Below are 21,882 nucleotides of genomic sequence, written 5' to 3'. Positions count from 1 at the left end.
GAACAAGACAAGGATGTCCGCTCTTGCCACTACTTTTCAACATAGTTCTGGAAGTCCTAGCCACAGCAATCAGAGAAGTAAAAGAAATAAAAGGAATCCAAATTGGAAAGGAAGAAGTAAATTTATCCCTATTTGCAGATGACATAATTCTATACCTAGAGAATCCTAAAGACTCTACCAGAAAACTGTTAGAGCTCATCCACGAATTTGGCAAAGTTGCAGGATACAAAATCAATACACAGAAATCAACAGCGTTTCTATATACTAACAATGAAAAAGCAGAAAAGGAAATTAGGGAAGCAATCCCATTTACCATCGCATCCAAAAGAATAAAATACCTAGGAGTAAACCTACCTAAAGAAACGAAAGACCTATACTATGAAAACTACAAGCCACTGATGAAAGAAATCAAAGATGACACAAATAGATGGAAAGATATACCATGCTCGTGGACTGGAAGAGTTAATATTATCAAAATGACTATACTACCCAAGGCAATCTACAGATTCAATGCAATCCCTATCAAATTACCAGACATTTTTCACAGAACTTGAACAAAATATTTTAAAGTTTGTTTGGAAACTCAAAAGACCCACAATAGCCAAAGACATCCTGAGAAAGAAAAATGGAGCCGGAGGCATCAGGCTCCCGGAATTCAGACTATACTACAAAGCAACAGTCGTCAAAACTGCATGGGGGAGTTCCCGTCGTGGTGCAGTGGTTAACGAATCCGACTAGGAACCATGAGGATGCGGGTTCGGTCCCTGCCCTTGCTCAGTGGGTTAAGGGTCCGGCGTTGCCGTGAGCTGTGGTGTAGGTTGCAGACGTGGCTCGGATCCAGCGTTGCTGCGGCTTTGGCGTAGGCCAGTGGCTACAGCTCCAATTCGACCCCTAGCCTGGGAACCTCCATATGCCGCGGGAGCAGCCCAAAGAAATAGCAAAAAGACAAAAAAAAAAAAAAAAAAAAAAAAACTGCATGGTACTGGCACAAAGACAGACATATAGATCAGTGGAACAGGATAGAAAGCCCAGAATTAAACCCACACACCTACAGCCAACTCATCTATGACAAAGGAGGCAAGAATATACAATGGAGAAAGGACAGCTTGTTCAAGAAGTGGTGCTGGGAAGACTGGACAGCCACATGGAAAAAGAATGAAATTAGAACACTGCCCAACACCATACACAAAAATAAACTCCAAATGGATTAAAGACCTAGATATAAGACCAGACACTATCAAACTCCTAGAGGAAAACATAGGCCAAACACTCTCTGACATAAACGACAGCAGCATCTTCTCAGATCCACGTATCAGAGTACTGACAGTAAAAACAAAAATAGGAGTTCCCGTCGTGGCGCAGTGGTTAACGAATCCGACTAGGAACCATGAGGTTGCGGGTTCGATCCCTGCCCTTGCTCACTGGGTTAACGATCCGGCATTGCCGTGAGCTGTGGTGTAGGTTGCAGACGCGGCTCGGATCCCGTGTTGCTGTGGCTCTGGCGTAGGCCGGTGGCTACAGCTCCGATTCAACCCCTAGCCTGGGAACCTCCATATGCCGCGGGAGCGGCCCAAGAAATAGCAACAATAACAACAACAATAACAACAACAACAAAAAAAAGACAAAAGACCAAAAAAAAAAATAAATAAAAAAAAAAATAAACAAATGGGACCTAATCAAACTTCAAAGTTTCTGCACAGCAAAGGAAACCCTGAACAACACAAAAAGACAACCCACAGAATGGGAGAAAATCTTTGCAAGTGAATCAACTGACAAGGGATTAATCTCCAAAATTTATAAACACCTTCTGCAGCTCCATACCAAAAAAACAAACAACCCTATCAAAAAATAGGCAGAAGATCTAAACAGACAATTCTCCAAAGAAGACACACAGATGGCCAAAAAACACATGAAAAGATGTTCAACATCACTCATTATTAGAGAAATGCAAATCAAAACCACTATGAGGTACCACCTTACACCAGCCAGAATGGCCATCATCCAAAAGTCTACAAACAGTAAGTGCTGGAGAGGGTGTGGAGAAAAAGGAACACTAGTACACTGTTGGTGGGATTGTAAATTGGTGCAACCACTGTGGAAAACAGTATGGAGATTCCTCAGAAAACTAAACACAGAACTACCATTTGATCCAGCAATCCCACTCCTGGGCATCTATCCAGAGAAAACCACGACTTGCAAAGACACATGTACTCCAATGTTCATTGCAGCACTATTTACAATAGCCAAGACATGGAAACAACCTAAATGTCCATTGACAGAGGAGTGGATCCAGAAGATGTGGTACATATACACAATGGAATATTACTCAGCCATTAAAAAGAACGAAATACCAGCATTTTTAGCATCATGGATGGACCTAGAAACTATCATGCTAAGTGAAGTCAGCCATACAATGAGACACCAACATCAAATGCTTTCACTGACATGTGGAATCTGAAAAAAGGACAGACGGAACTTCTTTGCAGAACAGATGCTGACTCACAGACATTGAAAAACTTATGGTCTCCACAGTTTGAGGGGTGGGGGGATGTGCCTGGGCTGTGGGATGGAAATCCTGTGAAATCAGATTGTTATGATCATTATACAACTACAGATGTGATAAATTCATTTGAGTAATAAAAAAAAAGGAAAAAATAAAATAAAAAATATATGATGCCTTGGCTAGCAGAATCACTGGACAAAACTGCTGGTCTGGATCACAACAAAGAAGACATTGTCGAGCTCTTTCTAAACTAGATCTTATCAGCCCTTTATCATTTTTGGTCCCCACTGTTCTCATTCTTCATCTCACCTAAGAGGAGCAGGTGTTTAATAAGACAGGACCTTTCAATTGAGTAAACGAATATGGTAGGTGAACTTATGACTCACATCACTAAGAAAAGTAATGAAAACAGTATATATTCTGATACAGAAAGAACATTTTCCTACCAAAAGGATGTATTAATATGACACAAATGAAAATACAACCTAATTTCTTTTCACTTAAAAAAAAATAAAAAAATAAAAACATAATAAAAATATATCAGGTATTGCCCAGGGATGATAAAGATGAAAAAGATATGGTGCCTGTTTTATGGGGATCATGTGGGAGACATAGACATCAATCACTCACAGATAAAATAATAAATGCCATTTCATGGAACTATCTAAGATCTCGAGGAGCATAAGAGAATTAAAGGCTGGGGTTCCCTGGTGGCCTGGTAGGTTAAGGATCTGGTGTTGTTACTGCTTCAAGAGTGGACAAAAAAAATAAAGGTACAAGAGCATAAGCTTCTGAGATGTGATATCTGAGCCAACTCTTTATGCATAAGGAGGAATTGGAGAGGCAGAAAATGGAGAAGGGTATTTCAAGTAAACATTCTGTGCTAAGACTCAGTAGCAAGAAATGAAACTCAAACATTAGACATATTCTATACTATCAAAGAGTCCTTATACCACACTAAGAAGTTTAGGCTTTATCCCACAGGCTTTAAGAAACCAATGGAAATTTTAAAGCTGGAAAGTGTAACAAACAGGTTAACAGTGTTAAATTCTGATCTGAGTGGGAGAGGAGGTTAGACACTAAGAAACTAGAGACAATGAGTTTATCTGCAATAATCCAGGTGAAAGATGATGAGATCTGAGTAGTAGCAGTGATCAGGTGAAGGAAGATATTGCCTCAAGGGCATTTCAGAGACAGATCCACAAGCCTGGTATATAACTAAGTTTAGGGGTAGAAGTATAGGCAATGTGAGGATAACTCCAAAGTCTCTAGTCAGGATGATTTAGTAGATGAATTTTGCCAAAGTAGGAAATTGAGTGAGTCTGTGAAGTTTTAGAGAAAATCAGTCAAGTTGCACAGCGATGCCTTTGAAAACTCCAGTCAGAGATATTCTTATACACACAACTGGTTGGTGCCCAGGAAAGTCCAAAGTTGCAGACAAAAATTTCATAATCATCAGTTCTGCTTGATGGACAGGGTCCCCTCATGACCCCGAGAAAAAACAGCTCCAGGACCACATGAAATCTGAGCAACTGAAACCACAGGAGCAGGTGAGATTGCCTTGGAAGAGTCTGTTTAGGCAGAAGAGCATGGGCCAATTACAGACTTTTGGACAATAGCTTAAGCAGAGGAAGAAGAAACAGTAAAAGATACTGTAAAGAAGAAGAGATATAGAAGAACTGAAAATTATATTTTGTAAAACAGTATCACAGAAGGCAAATGAAGAGCATTAATTGTACTTAACCATCTTCTTACCAAGTTTTGATGGGTACTGGTTTCAGACTGTTTTTCAGATCTGAGTGATTCAACTTGTGTTCGGGAAGTGCAGAAACAATCCTGTAAATTCAGAAATATGAGTGAAAAATAAGTCATAAGATAAAGGTGGCATGTGCATACAAAAAAGTCTGTTGAAGGAACAGAAAGGGCAACATGCAGGAATCTGCATTGGAGCCAGTATTCAAACTGTGGAGATACACAGTATGGGAGAGAAGTGAGGAGCAGCTGGATATGCAGATGACATTTCACATCTCATATCTGTTATTTTACTTGGCACTGTATCTGATTTTTTTTTTTTTTTTTTTTGCTTTTTAGGGCAGCACCTGTGCCATATATATGGAAGCTCCAAGGCCAGGGGCTGAATCAGAGCTGCAGCTGCTGGCCTATGCCACAGCCACAATCACGCTGGATCTGAGCCGCATCTGCAACCTGCGCTGCCATCTTGGGGCAATGCTGGATCCTTAACCCACTGAGCAACACCAGGGATCAAACCCGCATCCTCAGGGACACTATGTCAGGTTGTTAACCTGCTGAGCCACAACAGGATCTCTTTATTCTTGCCCTCTACCCTGGAAGTAAGAATATCAATTCATTTTTACTGCTGTTGTTGATTTTTAATTCTTTCATCTTTAGAGTTTTCTCTCAATATTTAGAGATTATTCTGCTGTACTCATATAATTTTATCTTGATTCTCAGATTTTTTCCATCAAGTGTAGGAACCATGTTTATCCACATTAAAACACACATTGAATATATTTGGAACCAATTTTATTTTGTAAGGTGATAAAATCGCTAATCAATTTGAATCAAATTAAGAGACTTAGTTCCAGTATCACGATTTACATTTTCCTGCATTTAACCCAAGATTCTATTATTACACAGTGTCAACAAAGAAATTTAACTCCTACACATGTTAGTGGAACAAAGCTAATGTTATACTATTTAGGAAGAAAAAGTATGTCGAAAGCATAAACAAACTGTGTGAAAGAGACTTTTAATTATTTTTAAGCATATCATAAACATTCATTTCAAATGAACATTAAAGTATAATATCAAGTGAGTCTTTAAGTCTATCCATGTTTACTTAACACTTTGTAGTCACTTGCTTAAAGTAATCAAACTTCCTTTCTTTTAAAATATGCCCAGATTTCTTACTGACCAAACTAGTCATTTTCCCAGTTAGCCTAAATTACTGATTAAGTTGAAGTACTAGTCTGTATACCTTATCAGTCTTAAGATAATAATTTCATATATCACCATTTTATATAAAATTCATCTCTGAAGAAGAGAAGCTAATAGTGTCAAGACAGTTGTAGAGTGAATGACTGTTGTGGCTTAACAGGTTACAACCCAACTAGCATCCATGAGGATGTAGGTTCGATCACTGGCCCTGCTCAGCGGACTAAGGATCTGGTACTGCTGTTGAGCTCTAGTGTATGCTGCAGATGCAGCTCAGATCCCGAGCTGTGGCTGTGGTGTAGGCCAGCAGCTGCAGCTCAGATGTGACCCCTAGCCTGGGAACTCCCATATGCCACAGATGCAGCCGTAAAAAGCAAAAAAAAAAAAAAAAAAAAAAGATAGTTGTAGAATCATTTCTTTTGCAAAATGTCTAGTGGTTTGTATAAGCTGAAAAAAACTTACAATTTAACAGTGTTTGAAGATACTTATCACTGCTGTTCAGAATAAAAATAATCTCCAGTTAGATTATTTAAGTATTATATTTGGTACTTATATATATTTTGCTACATTTACCCTAAACCTTTCACAATAATCATTAATACCACTGTGTGGAAAAGTTAACACAGTACGCCTTGAAAAGACCTGCTTGCAAGGCCGACCATTGACTGGTATCTAGGAACTAGGATTCTGGGAATTTCCCACCATTCCCTGATAAGAATGGATCACAGTGCCTAAACTGTTCATGCAAACAACATAGTTTGTGCTGAACACCTGCTTTATTTCTGAGAACCTGGAATTTCGTTACCTGCTGCTCCTTTGAAAACATCTTTTCTTAGCTGTCAAATAGAGGGTAAAACTTGAATGGGTAAGAATCCTTCATAAGTAAAAACATTAACTATATCTCAGTTGCATAAATATCTCATTTAGGGGAAATATGAATGTTTTGATTCAAAGGACTCTAAGTATTTCATCAATATTTCATCAATGCAGAAGAATATAACAAAATTATTAACAAAATGAATATAAATGACCCATTATCAAATTCTATTATTTTTCAAAAAAAATCCATAATTATGACAAAATAGATTAAATAAGATGTTCTTTCCCCCTAATTTGTCCCCTAGGAAAGCACACAGCCCTCTAAAACTCAAGATCTTCATCTATCAAGTGCCCTCTTATATCTCATCCAAGCTACAAACGGATATAAAATTGTTAATCTTTAAGTAATTCTTTAGAGAAGGGTTCAAAAAGTTATGGCCCATGAGTCAAATCTGACCCCCACCTGTTTTAGTGCATAAAGTTCACATCCATTTGCATTTATTTACATATTATGGCTATGGTTGGTTTTAAAACAGAAGAGTAATTTAATGGAGACCATAGGGCACACAAATCCCATCTGGCCCTTTACAGAAAAAGTTTGCTGATCCCAGCTTTAGAAAAATGAGGTAGATATTTCACCTCAATGTATGTTCCAGATATACAAAGTTCCCCTTTTAAGTGGAAAAACTTTAAACACAAAGTAAATGCATTCTGTATTTTCCAAATAACTAACAATATAGTCTCCTTCTAACTTCATATTATGCCTCTCAGACTTGGCGAGTGATGGAGTGTACTGGCAGATATCGGTTTGAGCCCTGGCTCTAATTCTTGGCAGTCTTGAGCCAAACTCCAAATGAGGATTATACCACCTGCCCTGCCAATCACTTACAATTTTGAAGACAGAGAGATATAAGAAAGTATTTGTAAATTACAAATCATCATACAAATGTACCCATCACTTTTTAAAAGAGCACTGCTTTAATAATTCAAACTTTGTATTATATTCTACATAAGACATAATCAAAGTTCTAAAACTACTTAATCTAAAGTAGATACCATGGACTTAATATAGGCAAGAAACAAGTTGATATATATACACACTATTTTACACTGATTCAAATGTTTGTTGTTAAGTCAAGAGGCTTTTGTGGGGTCTTTTTGGTTTTATTAGAGCCACACCCACAGCATATGGAAGTTCCCAGGCTAGGGGTCAAATCAGAACTGTAGCTGCCGGCCTAAGCCATAGTCACTTGGGATCTGAGCCGAGTCTGCAAACTACACCACCTCAAGGCAATGCTGGATCCTTAACCTACTGAGTGAGGTCAGGTATCAAATCCATGTCCTCATGGGTATTAGCTGCGTTCGTTACTCTAAGACACGATGGGAACTCCCAAAAGGCTTATTTTTAACACTATATTGACTACCTTTAGTCAGATGGAAATGTGTAAAAAAGAGTTTTGAAAGATTTAAAGGATAAGGCATAGCTCAACTGGATGAAAGAACATCTAAGGACAGTAAATGTATGAAAAAAAGTGGGTATGGGACAAAGGAAAACAAGGAGTATAACAGAAAAGGACAGGAGAAGCACTTTTTTAAAAAGACAAAAACCCAATGAAAATATAACTCATTTTTAAAGACCAGAAGTCATTCAGATCAAAACAACATCTTAAAGCATAAGAATATTCCATCAGAGTATGTCCTCTATGACCTTGCACTAACCTCTAACTACTCTGTTGATACAAAATTAGATCCATGTTTATTAAAAACTTACCAAAAGAGACATTGAATCGCTTTAGTTCACAGAAAGTGACAAAAATCCATCTATTCCAAAGATTTCTGCTTTATCTTCAAGAAATATCCTACTATAAAAAAAAAAAGCAAAATAACTTAGATTTATATACAAACTCTTTGAAGACCTAGTTGCCATAAACCCATTGCTATTTGGGCAGCTATTCTCTAACAGAGGATTACAGACATTTCGGCAAAGTGTCCTTAAAAGCATTTCTGTTTACTGAAGACTATTTGGGACCTGACATTAAAATAGAAAGGCAGAGTGAAGTGGAAAGGAAATTCTGAATATTTCCAAAGTCTCCATATACCCCCATCTTTCCTTTCCTATCTTTTCTGTATTATGTTTTTAAAAAACACTAAGCAGATATAAGAATACAGAAAAGGCAATGTTGGACACACTTTTGGTTAATAAATGGTGCCAACTATAAATATACTCCAAGAATTTCCAATGGTTCCATTTATAAGTAAACTTTGCATCTTCCAAAATGATTTAATAGGTAATTAATCTTCCTCATCTGATTAATCACCATTAAATCACTTAGGGTCACTGACCAGCAAATTTGGGAAAGAATCAGGATTAGTAACAGACTAGGAATTAATACCATTTTCTTCTCGCCATATGTTTTAAAATTTTTTGTGTCATTTCCATACAAAAATAATAGTTTCTGTAGGTCGAATATTTTTTATTTTATGATTCTTAGATCTGATTTCTTTTACTTCTTGGAATTTACTGACATATATGAAAGATACGCAGTAATCATACAAATAAGTTCTGTCCACTTTCATTAACGGAGTACTAAGCTCAATAGTTTATGAAGATTCTAACAGATTCAGAGGGTTAAAAGAGCTTCTTCAGATTCAAGGAGCTACTAAAGCACCACCAAAAGTTTCCAGATCTTTCCTAAAAGGTGGTAATGCTCTAAACCTGCTAGTGCCAGGTCTTTCCTTATACCTAACCAATATCTCTTTCATCTAAATTGTGGCTCATTATTTCATTTTAATGAAGTTCCCAAGTCTAATCAAGGTATCTACAAACATCTGAACAAAATGAGAAAGAAAAAGACTTTGCTCACCATAGAGTAGCAGCCAATTTTATTGCTAGGGAAGGATGTCAATTTACTCAGGATATTCAGTATAAACCAAAGACAGAAAACAGGACGAAGAAAAATCTGAGAGTGCTTGATTATTTTGTCACCTGCCATTCACTATCATCAATGTAAGACGCTGGTGTCTGCTGTGTTACAAGAGGGGGAATGCAACACCTGCCCTGCCCACTTTCCAAGGTGACTGAGATCAAATTGAATATTTCATCTGAAAGGGCTCAGAACTAGCAAATATTGTGTCAATATAAGAGCTGAAGAAGATGTTTTGAAAGGTACACTCAGATATTATTGGTGGCAGTACCAAACAATAGGGCTCATTTGGAAAGCAGGTTGGCAATGTTTTAATAATGATAAAAATGTTGGGACATATATAAACTAATATATATACAAAAATCAATCAGTAACAAGGCCTACTATATAGCACTGGGAATTCTATTCAATGCTCTGTGATGGCCTATACGAGAAAAGAATCTGAAAAAGAATCGATATATGTATAGCTGATTTACTTTCCCGTACAGCTGAAGCTAACACAACATTGCAAGTCTACTCCAATTAATTTTTAAATATTCATACCTTTTGACCTAATAAAATTCTCACTTCCATTAACTTATTCTAAGGAAACATCCGAGTAAATGAAAAAACCACACACCTGAAAGTCACTGTGCTATTGACTAAAAAAGCCAAGTATTCACTTCACAAATGTTTAATGAATGCCTGTCATGGGTCAGGCACTGTGCTAGGCACTTGGGACACTCATTAGTGACCACCGCAGACAAGGCCCTGACCACTTGTAGGGGACATTCCCACAAGCAGTAAGATTAGAGATATCATGATTAACTGAATTTCCTGGTTCTCAGGATTTTGTTTCCTGCTTTTCCCACGTAATATAAGTAAGTTCTTAAACAACAAAAATTTTGTAAACTCCATTACACTTTTTTTTTCCCAGAAAAACTCATAAGAAACACAATCTGTGAGAACTGTGCATGGGTTAATCCCAGAGATTTTGCTTTAGATGTGACAGACTATTAAGAGATAATATTATAAGACATTTTGAGGTCAAGGCAGCAGCTGCCCCTGCTAAGGGCAGCGGGGGGAGGGAAGGATAGCTTTGCTGTCATAATTTTCTCCTGCATGCGCTTTCACTAGGTATAAATATAAATTCTTTAAAAAAAATCATGGTGAGACTTGTATTTCTAAATATATTCACAGGTACATCAGTGTGGTCTCTTGCACTTGTATCTAAAAAGCTAATTAGGATAAAGCCTTATAAATAATTTAAATCTGTTCTATATTAATGGTTCCTCCTAAGGCTTTAATCTGAAAGGTTAAATTAACACTTGCTGAGAAAATCAGGAGCGCATCTAAATTACACAACTGGGGAGGGGGGAGAGAATTAGTTAATGTAAACATCCAAAAGAGACCACTGTTACTGGGAATGCAAAAAACCTGATTTAACTGCGCAGAGCTCTAAGATTACTGTAAGTTTCAAAGGGATCCTGGGAACCCATAAAGTCTTAAAAATTAGAGCGACGCACAACTCAGTAGAATTTTCCAAACTTAGCATCGTGACTCACACTTTCAAAAAATATTTACGAAGTGCCTACTGTGTGCCAGGCTCTAGGCTAGGTAGGCGCTGTCACAAATTCTGATCAAGTTCTAAGGGAAAAGGTGCCTGACACAACAAACCCACGAGGAAACAACACAACGCTGAACTTAAATACCGAGGACCAAACGCAGCTTGAGCATTTAATGATGTAAAAGCTTCCTTCCGAGTCCTGTTTTGGGGCACTTTGTTAGCGAACTCACAGAAGGTGTCACACGGAGCGGGGGCCGGAGGGCGTCCTCGGTTTGGAAACTTCTCGAGCGGGGAAGCACGGCCAAAGGTGAGAGCAAGGGTAAGGGTGGGGGTGGCGGGGCCGGGGGAGAGCGCGGCGGGCGGATGGGCCCCCAAACACCTGGCACCGCCAACCCCAGCAGGCGCCGCCTACGCCGCACGCAGGTGCCTCCGCCGCCGCGAGGCCCAGGACTCCCGGGCAGAGCCGGAGCTGCGCGGGGCGCACGGGCCGGTCGCCACGCAGAGCCGGGCTCCCTCCACAGCCCCGCTGGCCGCCCGGGCTCGGGCTTGAGGCAGGGTGGCGAGTTCTAGTCCCGGGCTTCCCGAGGTTAGCGCGAACGCAACCGCGCTCCCTCACGTCCCAACTGTCCCTCCCTTACCCTCCCCGGCCCGGCGTCCCCTCATTACCTAGGCGGCGACCAAAGCCAGCAGCTCTCCTCAGGCAGCCAAAGGTGCAGGGCCCGGGTGCCCGGCCCGCCCAGGGGCAAGGCGAGAGCGCAAGGCCCGCTCCCAGCGCGGGCCGCGAAGCTCAAGAGGGCGGCGCGACCCGGACTGGGACTGTGGGCCTGGAACTCGGCCCCAGCCCGGGGCACCCCGCCGGGACGGGATTCGCCCCACCCCGGCTGCAGGGTCGCGGCCCCGCCTCCCGCCTCGGGGCCGCCGGTTAGGGGGCGTGGCCTTTCGTGCTAGGGGCGTGGCCTAGAGGAAACTGCAATTCCCAGCAGGTAGTGCGCTAGCGCCTTAGAGGCTGCTGGGAGAGTGGGTCTCGTCCTCTCTTCCCCAATTGTGCGGGGCGGGGGACTGTAATTGAGCCGGCGTCGCTGCAAAACCGAAGTCGCCGAGTGATGATGTTGTGAAGTCGCCCACCAGTCCCTGCCACGCCCGGGCGGTTACAGGCAGCGGCGGCCGCTTTGGCTGCTGCTCCTAGGCTGCCGCCGCTTTTAGAATCTTCTCCTTGAAGGAGCGCGGGCGCAGGACCGAGGACCCCGGGCTATTCCTGTAAGTAACCTTCCCGCGCACGACCCGAACTTGCTCTTGCCATCTTCTCTTGAAGGCAGAGGAGCCTCCTCGCCCCGCGCTCCTCCTGGTCCTCGGAGGTCGCGCGCGGACACTGGAGCCGGAGCTGGGTACTGGAGGGCTGGGTGCTCGCCGGGTCCCCGCCCCGCTCTGGGAAGCGGGTGGTTTTCTAAGGATAAGGGCGAAGTGGTGGGCATTGGACTCTGGTCCCCGGGTTCACCCCAGATGCGCCTCTGAGGAGGATTAGCAGTATCCCATCCTCTGCCGGACAGTACTCACCTAGTGCCCCATCCCCGAGCGATGAGCGGCTTTAGTGTCTGGACGTTAAACCTTAAGCCTCAGTCGCCATCTGTGATGGGAGAGAGATGAGACGATAGTGGAAAAGAGCTCTATGTTGAGTTGGGCTTTTCTTGCAATTGATTTTGAGCCAGACGTCTTTTAAAAGAAAGACAGTTGCCTTTAGTTTCAACCGTAAATAATGAATATTGGCAGATATCCTTTTAGTATCAGCATAAAGATAATCTCCCAAACACTTGAAAGACTTCTGGGTCATTTTAATAGTGGTGAACTCGGTTACTTGCCCACGAGCCTTTTATTTAAACCTGCAGTTTCTGCCCCAGAAACAAACTTTTCACTGGAAATTCATCAAGCTAGAATGGACCATAGAAATAAAATGAAAAGGACTCTTCCAGGTTTTTGTTTTTAATTTATTTCAGTCATTTTTCCCCTCAACTTCAAATCTTTGCTGTAGAATTGGAAGTCTGAGCTAGAGTGATCTCCAAATAGCATGTTGACGGTGGTGACATGACACTACAGAAGAAATTGTGAAGGACATTTGGTGGTAAGAAAGGGCAAGCATGAAGACACTTTATCATCTCAGCAGTTATTCCAGCTTTCTGTTTTTAAAATTCAGTAACATTCAGCAAGTCTCAGACATTCATCAAACACTGAAAGACAGTTGTTATATTTACATATCTTTATTCATAGGATGACAGGAGTCAGACAAACATTTGAGTACTTCCAATCAGCCAGGCATCTCAGTTATGAGCTCTACATACGTTGGATCTCTTAATCACTAAAATAATTCTGTTGCATAATCTGAGGTTCAAAAACTTTGCTTATGTAACAAGTAGAGATTCATACCTAGATCTATCTGCCTTACTTCAAAGTGTGGGTCAGGTAACTTGTACCTACTTCAGAATTACTGACCTTAAAAAAAAAAAAAAAATTACTGACCTTAAAGGTTGGAAAAGCATTTTCCAGCATTATTTCCTAATACCGGTTCCTACTGCATACCTTGGACATCTAGAATAAATCCTGAAGCCCTGCTTTAGTGCTTTTGAACCAGTTGTTCTATCTACTTGCAATTCTCATCCTCCACAGAGTTAAAGACCATTACAGGGAGTTCCCGTCGTGGCGCAGTGGTTAACGAATCCGACTAGGAACCATGAGGTTGCGGGTTCGGTCCCTGCCCTTGCTCAGTGGGTTAACGATCCGGCGTTGCCGTGAGCTGTGGTGTAGGTTGCAGACGCGGCTCGGATCCCGCGTTGCTGTGGCTCTGGCGTAGGCCGGTGGCTACAGCTCCGATTCGACCCCTAGCCTGGGAACCTCCATATGCCGCGGGAGCGGCCCAAGAAATAGCAACAACAACAACAACAACAAAAGACAAAAGACAAAAAAAAAAAAAAAAAAAAAAAAAAAAAAAAAAAAAAAAAAAAAAAAAAAAAAAAAAAAAAAGACCATTACAAATGCACCTCTTTACTTATGTAAGCCTTGGTAGGATTGGCCTTTCATCTCAAAAGTCTTTCCAGTTCAAAGGCTTAGTGGTTCTGTAATTGAAAATATGAGCCAAGGAGTGTTATCCTCTTCTGCAAATGGTTAACATCTGTAGTCACAAAGAGTAGAAAAAATTGTTTCTTAAGATTTTTACTTCAATACACAAAATACGGTAAACACCAATATAAGGAATGAGATGATAATGTTATTTCATGTTTATTTTCAGCTTTGTTTATATCATCCATACCAATTTTTGAACCTCTGGTTACTATCCTGTTTAGTTAATAAGAAATCTGAACACTAAGGTAATATTCACATTTAAAATAACTTAATAGTTGAAAGAGCTAAATTATTCATGATTTCCAGTCATATTTGATCTGCAGTAATCGTATAATAGGAAACATTTGTATAGATCTTACTATGTGTTAGATACTTCTCTAAATGTTTCACCTATATTAGCTTATTGTCACAGTAGCAGTATGAGGTGTTTTTATAGATAACTAAAGCAAAGGGTAAGTTAACGTACCCAAGGTCATGCTGATACTAAGTGATGGAACTGGGTGTCAAATCCAGGCAGTCCCAGAGTCTTTACTATAACATTTATTGAGCACCTACTGTGTACCAGCCCTACAACAGAATGCTTTTATTATAATTTGCCATTTATCTTTATAATTACCTTATGTAGAATGGAAGGTTGGCATTTAGTGACTTGTCCAAAGTCACGAGATAAGTCAGTGGTAGAGCCAGGATTTGAACTCACACTTGCCTTTCTTCAAAGTCCATGTTCCTTCTTCTACAATAAATAATCAAATCTTTAGTAAGTACCTTCAGTGGGACAGACACCATGCTAAGTGGTAGAATTTACACTTCTCATAATTCTCCAGAATTAAGAGAAAATAAATTTCTGTTGTTTAAGCTGCCCAGTCTGGTAGTTTGTTATGGCAACCCGTGCAAACTAATGGAGAGATGTTTTACCGAAGAGATGACTTACAAAAAGCCTTTGATGTGTAGCCAAGTGCTTAGGTTTCATGGTAAGGAGTGTTGAGAAATGAAGCTGGAGACTAGGCTGGAGTCATATTTGGATGAGTTTGTATGAGACACTAAGGATTTTAAACTTTTTCCTAAGGGGTATGGAATGGAGGGAGTTTGTAGCAATAGGAATACATTAAGTCTGTATTTTAGAAAGATACTCTGTGAGCCATGGAGGATGGATTAAAGGGGGTAAGACTGGAGGCAATAAGATCAGTTAGGTATCTTATTGCCACAGGAAGCCGAACTGAATATTTTCTCGGAGTATTGAAATGGCAAACTAAAGTGGAACCATTGTTAACATAAGAACGATTTTAAAGGGCACAGCTGACCCTTAGGGCATACATAAGGTCATTTAGGAATAATTTGTATATACCTCTTTCGTACCTAGAGATTGGCTTTGCTTTTGACATTTTGCTTTCCATAAAGAAAGCTTTATTCAGTTATCACAGAATATTCATTATTTTTCCACTGTATTTAATAGACATTCTTATGATACTTATTCTCTTCTATGCCAAGTCCACTGACAACTTCATGAAATAGCTACTCGGTATTACTATCTCCATTTTGTACATAAAGATATTGATGCACAGAGAAATTAAGTAACTTGCCCATGGTCACGTAGCTAATAAATGATAGTGGTTAAGATTCAAACTCAGGCAGTCTGTCTTTAGAATCTGTGCTTTTAGCCATTATACTCTCCTGTTGCCATTTACTATTTATCGAGGTCTTCAAATGCCTCTGAAAAGAGGAGGAAAAAAATACCAAAATAGAATATGTTTGCCACAGAGAATATAAAGTTAATCAGAAATGATAAGGAACAAGTGTATTTTTTCTTTTTTTTTTTTCCTTTTCTTTTTTTAATTTTAGAGAGGAGTTCCTGTTGTGACTCAGTGGTAACAAACTCTACTAGTATCCATGAGGGTGTGGTTTCCATCTCTGGCCTCACCCAGTAGGCTAAGGATCTGGCGTTGCCTCCAGCTGTGGTGTAGGTCACCACTTGGCTGGGATCTGGCCTTGCTGTGACTGTGGCTGTGGCCGGCAGCTACAGCTGCAATTTGATCCCTAGGCTGGGAGCTTAATGGGAAAAAGTGGCATTGACCTGAGGTGTGAAGAATGTCTAGACTTTGGATATGTAGAAGGGGGAGAAGACATTAAAGGTAGAAGACATAGCATGGATGAAGTTATAGGTTTGAGAATTTCCTGGTGTGTCTAGGGAATTGGTAAATACAGTCCTTTGTTTTGGCTAGAAAATATTGTGTGGTTGGAGAAGCCAGTTTTTTGGGGGGGCGCAGGGGTGCAGATAGTGAATGTCTGGGAAAGAGAACTTACGAAGTGAGGGGCAAGGAAAACTGAGGTTTTTAAATCAAATGTTTGAGGTATATACTAGAAGTAATTATCTTTTAGGAGAGGATAAATAAAGTTCATCTAGTCCCATTTTAACCATTAAGTCCCATTTCATTTCATGCCATGTCTCACAAACCCCACACATCCCTCTTGCTGTTTCCTTTCACTTAATTTATGCCTTTCTTACCATAATCTAGGCATAATGCGATGAGATTTCTTAATTGTTTTTCTGTCTCTGACCTCTCCATTCCTGAAATTTATCCTCTATTCTGACTCCAGGTTTATTTTTCAAATGTCACTTTCCACTTAGGAACTTGTTCCCTCTGGGATCAAGTTCAGACTTCTTAATCTGCACTAGTCAAATTTAAAGCTCCAAGTACTTCCCCATAATCAATCCCACGTAAGTTGGTCTGTACACAGCTGCCAAATTAGCTTTGTCTGCTGTTTGCTTTGGGGCCTTCTTCTCTCTTTGTCCCTTTACCTACTGGATACTCCCATTCTCACTCAAAATCTTTTTTTTTTTTTTTTAATTTTCCCACTGTACAGCAAGGGGGTCAGGTTATTCTTACATGTATACATTGCAATTACAGTTTTTCCCCCCACCCTTTCTTCTGTTGCAACATGAGTATCTAGACATAGTTCTCAATGTCACTCAAAATCTTTCCATCCTTGAGGAACCTGTATTCCTTGAGGAGTCCTGTATTAAATCTTACTCCTATGTGAAACCAGGACTTCAGCTAGAAAAGAACTCTCACCCCACTGACTATCCATAGAACAGTTCTAAGACTCATTAAATACTTATTTCTTATTTGGTGCTGTTATCTTATGTTCTTAGATATCTTAGATCATGAGATCTTAGATCTAATCTAGATCCTAGAGATCATTAGAACTCTCCCCATTGAGATCAGATTTCTTGGATTTTTATCTTCCCTTAAGTCAGAAGCTGTTGTATACTACTTTTTATCTCTTTTCAGTACTTTTAGTTTAATTCAAGAAGCATTTTTTGAAAGCTGTCCAGTAAGCAACTGATTGACAAGTTGTTAATTGAGATCATTTTATTGAAATTTCTTTTATAACTGGCTTCTTAATATGTAATGTTCTGACTTTATTGCTGACTTTACTACTAAGTGAGGTACCCTTAGGGACATCCTGTTTAACTGCCCTCTGTTATGGTTTATTCATGCTAGAAAATGAGCATACAAAGCCTACCCGTGGTATAGAAGTGGAACTAATTCATGTTGTAAAGATCGTTGAGGTCTTTGAAGCTTATCCATATATCTCTCTTGCCAGACTTTGAGTTCTTTCTCTTTAGAAAGCTTTCTGACAAGTCGCAAAGAAGGCAGGAATCCTTCAGATAAAACAGGGTCTAATTTGAGAGTGTTATGCTATGCTGTGCAACAACAGAATTGATAGTTACACATGTTAAATAGTGAAAGAATTCACACACCAGTTCAGCTGATAGTTCATTTCAACAGCAAATATTTATTGACTTGTTTGAGATCCTGCCATTATATTTCCATTCTGATCATCAAGGAGGAGGAAAGAAAGAAGAATAGCACTTTCCCCCTTCCTTTCTGGAAGAGGACTTCCAAGAATTGAATTCTAATATATGTTGTGAAAGAAACATTAGATGTTGAGTTAGAAAATAATGGTGGCAGGGGAGGTTACTTCAGGTCAAATGCACTGTATCTTCTTCCCGAGGATGACTTTTAAGCTGAGACCTGAAGGGTAAGAAGTAGTTGCATACATCTAAGGATAACCTGACCCCCTTGCTGTACAGTGGGAAAATAAAAAAAAAAATAAAAAAAAAGAAGTAGTTGCAATAGAAAGATAAAGAGGGAAGAGTATTCTAGGTACAGTGAACAGTTGCAAAGGCCCAAGATAGGAGAGAGTGTGATGAGGAAGTGGAAAGAAATGACAGAAGGCCTGTGGCTAAATATGAGCAAGAAGGAGAGTGGTGCAGGATGAGGGAGAAGTAGTCAGGGCCCCAGCAAGGCCGGATCTTGGAGATTGAGATGCGGAGTACAGATTTAATTCTAAATACTACAGGCACCTTTGAACTTTTTTTTAAAGGAGTTTAGTTTTAAAACCTATTCCTGTTGGAGTTCCTGCTGTGGTACAATGAGATTGATGGCATTTCTGGAGTGCTGGGATGAAGGTTGAGTGGGTTAAGGATCCAGCGTTGCCACACCTCCAGCTTGCCACACCTCCAGCGTAGGTTGCAGCTTCGGCTCAGATCTGATCAGGAACTCCATATGCTGTGGGGCAGCCAAAAAACAAACATCAACAATAACACCTTTATTCTTGTTGCCTTATGGAAAATAGAAGATTAAAGCATGGAATCTGTTAGGAGGTGTTTCGTATTCTAAGAGATGATGATGCTTGAATTAGGATGATAGAAGAAGGGATGAAGAGAAGGGGCACATTTGAGATATGTATGGGTAATAGACTGTACAGGATTTGATAATGGGTTGGATGTGGCAAGGTGAGAGAGAAGGCATGTCCTGTTTGGTGGATCATTTCAGGGGATCATAATTAGCCTGTGAGAAATTTTAGTGGAGCTCAGGGAGAAGTCTCATCTGAAGATGCAGATTATGAATTATTAATGCTAAAGAGGTGGTTTAATCTGTGGTAGTGGATGGTTTGCACAAAGGTAAGTGAAAAATAAGAACATGGTCACAATTGGAACTTTGGAAAATAGTAACATTTAAGGATCAAAGGGAGGGAGCTGGGTGATCCATTGAATGGATCTGAGAAAGCAGCTCCAGGTGAGCCATAGCAGGAAGGTTGGAGTAGGGAGTAGTCAATCGTATTGAACCAGAATGACATAAGACAACAACTAGGAGCGTGTGAATGGATCAGTTAGCAGGAACTATTGGTGACTGAAGGGAGAGTAGTTTCAGGAAAAGTTAGATTGCTATAGGGTTGAGGTATAAAGGAGAGATGACAAAAAGAGAATGAGAGTAAATACTCTGTCAAGAGGCTTGACTGAAAACAGAGGGCAGCAGCTAGGAAGTAACCCAGTGTGTTGGGACAGGATTTTTTTTTAAATTTTTATTTTGTCTGTTTTTAATAAAATGGAAGGCTTTGGGCATGATAATAGGCCAAGGAAGAGGTAAAGCTAGTAGAGTATAGGGATAAGCAGTAGAATAAAGTTTAGAGAAGGTAGGAGTAAAGACTTTTAAGTAATATACATTTTATTATTTTTTAAAACTGGGTGAATCTATGCATGTGGTATAAAAATTAGAATGAAGCAAAGGCCACCCAGTTCCTCTTCTTAGAAGATTGCTAATTTACACTCCCATCCACAAGTGTGCAAGGGCATGATTGAAATTATGTTTGTACTTAATTCTCAGAGTTTGGAGAGAAAGCTAGCTATAAATTATATGGTTTGACTGCTGGGAGGAATGAAGTGGATCAGAGATGAGTGAGAAGATGTGGTGTGGAATTGGTTCAGAAAAGAAGGATGTTGAAGAGACTAACAACAGAGTTCCTGCTGTGGTGTGTGGATTAAGAATCCAGTTGCAGTGGCTCTGGTCACTGGGAAGGCACAGGTTTGATCCCCAGCTGCAGTGGCATAGGTCACAGCTGTGGCTCAGATTCACTCCCTGGCCAGGGAAGTTCCATATGCTCTGGGTGTGGCCAAAGAAGAAGAAGAAGAAAGTTCTTTTGGACTTCTTGCCATGGTGCAGTGGGTTAAGAATCTGGCTATAGTGGCTCAGGTTGCTGCAGAGGTGCAGGTTTGAACCCTGGCCCTGTGCAGTGGGTTAAAGGATCCAGCATTGCCATCGCTGCAGTGCACGTCACAGCTGTGGCTCAGATTCAGGCCCTGGCCCTGGCCCGGGAACTACCATATGCAGAGTGGAGCCATAAAATTTTAAATAAATAAATAAATAAATAAATTTTTTAAAAAGGCCAACAGGGTGCATGTCTATGGTGTGAGGTCCATGGTTGAAGACTTTGTACCAGCCCCTCTCCACGTGGCTTCGTGACCTTTTAAAGAGAACTTAACTACATCTTTATATTTAAAATGTATGTCAGCTGAGAAAATGGATTTCTCAAAAATTCATCACTTAAATAAAGTAAGTACATGTTTGGGGTCCAAGTGCCAAAACTCTGTTTTTGGTTCTTAGTCGCTTTCAGTCAAAGGCATGTTGTGTGGTGCTTTGGGGTTATTCAGACCAGTGGTATAAATCAAAACAAAGGGAAGCTTGTTGGTTAAGAAAGAGCACTCTCTGTCTGAGGGAAGAAAGGAAGAGGATACTGGGAACCAACCAGTGTCTCTGAGGTGGTACTACTGTTCCTAAGGCATATAATTTAACAACTTAAGAAAAATTTCTTTTCAGCTATTCTCATCTTTTTAGCTAGTGTTAGGCTAAACCACTGACTATGACTATTTTATCTTTAGTCACAGAGATTGAAAGATTACAAATGAGACATATTAGCAATTGTGAGTTTTTTAAAGAAGATATTTGGTCATTTCTTATTTGATATGGGGATTATTTTAAGTTCATTCATAAACAGCTGCAAACAGTCTTAGTGGGAAACATGATAAAACCAAGGAATGAGCCAAAGGTTCAGGTTTAGCTTCCTGACAAAACTGACAACTTGTTCTTTTTTTAGTTATCACAAGAAAAGTGGGTAGTGTGTTATTGCTATAAAAATAATAAATCACCCTTTTACCATCAAACACTATACAGAATTTTTCATAAACCAAATAGTGTTTTCTTTCACATGTTCACTCTTCGCTTGATTTTGTTTTTCAAGGCAGTTTCTTTAGTTGATGTTGGACTGAAGTGTTTTAATAATTGTGTTCATTCAGTTACTTCTGAATTCTGTGTTGACATTTTAATTATTAAGCTTATAGTCGGGCATGTGTTGTGGACCTACTGTGTGTCGATTGCTTTAAGGTTTTTTGGGCATACAAAAATAAGATACCTTCATTCAAGGAGCTTGTAGTGAGGGAAAAATTGAGCATGTACTCTTCTGGGAGCATCTGAGTAAGGGAGTCAACAAACACTGGTTAAGGAGCAAAATCACAATGAAAAATGTTAAGTTTTCCTAAACCATTTTCTCCATGTTTCCACTGTATTTCTTTATACTGATTAACACTAAAATTCTCACAAAAGAGATGCAGACCCTAGACTTTTCTTGAGAGACAAAGAAAGGACAGAGTGTAGTCACAGCCAGCCTAGGGAAAAGAACACCAGGTGAGAAAGCACTTGGCGACAGTGCCAAAGGAAGAGAAGCCAGCCAGCTAATTCCCTGGGGATGGAAAGAAGGAGGGATGAAAGTAGAGGTACTTGAAGAACTAGCCAAGGGCTGAAAAACAGGTCCTAGGGTTCAGTCTCAAGCAGACACCTTCTGGGTTCTCCGATAACCCGGTTATCTGGTTTCTCAGCCAACAGCAAAAGGGAGAGCCATACTGGCAACAAAGACTGATAGCCTCACCGTGGGAGAGGAAAGAGAATTAGAAGTGGACTTAAAATCTCCAGAAAATTAGCAATTGGAAACCATTTAGCATAGGGAGAAAGAACTCTTTAAAAGCTTATAATCCCGAAGCATATCACCATAATCACTATAATACAGTAATTGCTAGTCATAGTTGTGACCATGAGTCATCAAGTTCTTTTTAGCCTCTTAAGGACTTTTTTCCTCTTCCCATATAGCAATTTGTTGGAGTTTTCTCATTACCATGTCTTAACTTT

General features: G+C 40.0%; 2 protein-coding genes and 1 long non-coding RNA gene across 34 annotated transcripts in view; 2 read left to right on the top strand and 1 right to left on the bottom strand.

Annotated features, from left to right (window-relative positions):
- STRADB (STE20 related adaptor beta) overlaps window positions 1-11,651 on the bottom strand; it is a 28,171-nt gene extending 16,520 nt beyond the window's left edge. For 12 of the 29 annotated variants that reach the window (XM_084998386.1, XM_084998376.1, XM_084998396.1 and 9 more), the window contains exons 1-3: window positions 11,414-11,651; window positions 8,049-8,139; window positions 4,259-4,339 (exon numbers count right to left, since the gene is read on the bottom strand). Coding sequence is in view for 4 of the 29 variants with exons in the window: in XM_003133587.6 (XP_003133635.2) it covers window positions 4,259-4,339; window positions 8,049-8,060 (93 nt within the window). In the remaining 25 variants the exon portion in view is untranslated. The remainder of the gene's footprint in view (window positions 1-4,258; window positions 4,340-8,048; window positions 8,140-11,413) is intronic. The other 17 variants (XM_084998382.1, XM_084998389.1, XM_084998399.1 and 14 more) reach the window with 2 other exon arrangements.
- LOC146396078 (uncharacterized) overlaps window positions 1-21,882 on the top strand; it is a 1,511,729-nt gene that overhangs the window by 354,900 nt on the left and 1,134,947 nt on the right. The window lies entirely within an intron of this gene.
- The window catches only part of TRAK2 (trafficking kinesin protein 2), a 64,700-nt gene continuing 53,771 nt past the window's right edge, over window positions 10,954-21,882 (top strand). For 2 of the 4 annotated variants that reach the window (XM_013982331.3, XM_021075698.2), the window contains exon 1: window positions 11,729-12,004. The gene's annotated coding sequence lies outside the window, so the exon portion shown is untranslated. Of the gene's footprint in view, window positions 11,055-11,728; window positions 12,005-20,088; window positions 20,257-21,882 lie in introns of those variants that run through there. The other 2 variants (XM_084998364.1, XM_021075699.2) reach the window with 2 other exon arrangements.

The sequence above is a fragment of the Sus scrofa genome, chromosome 15 (genome assembly GCF_054392235.1).
Source record: "Sus scrofa isolate SSC_HxYL_T2T_F1_AM1 chromosome 15, Sscrofa_HxYL_maternal_Yorkshire_Landrace_v2.0, whole genome shotgun sequence".
Lineage (NCBI taxonomy): Eukaryota > Metazoa > Chordata > Mammalia > Artiodactyla > Suidae > Sus > Sus scrofa.
The sequence above is the reverse complement of the archived record's forward strand: the minus strand, read 5'-3'. Positions and strand labels throughout refer to the sequence as shown.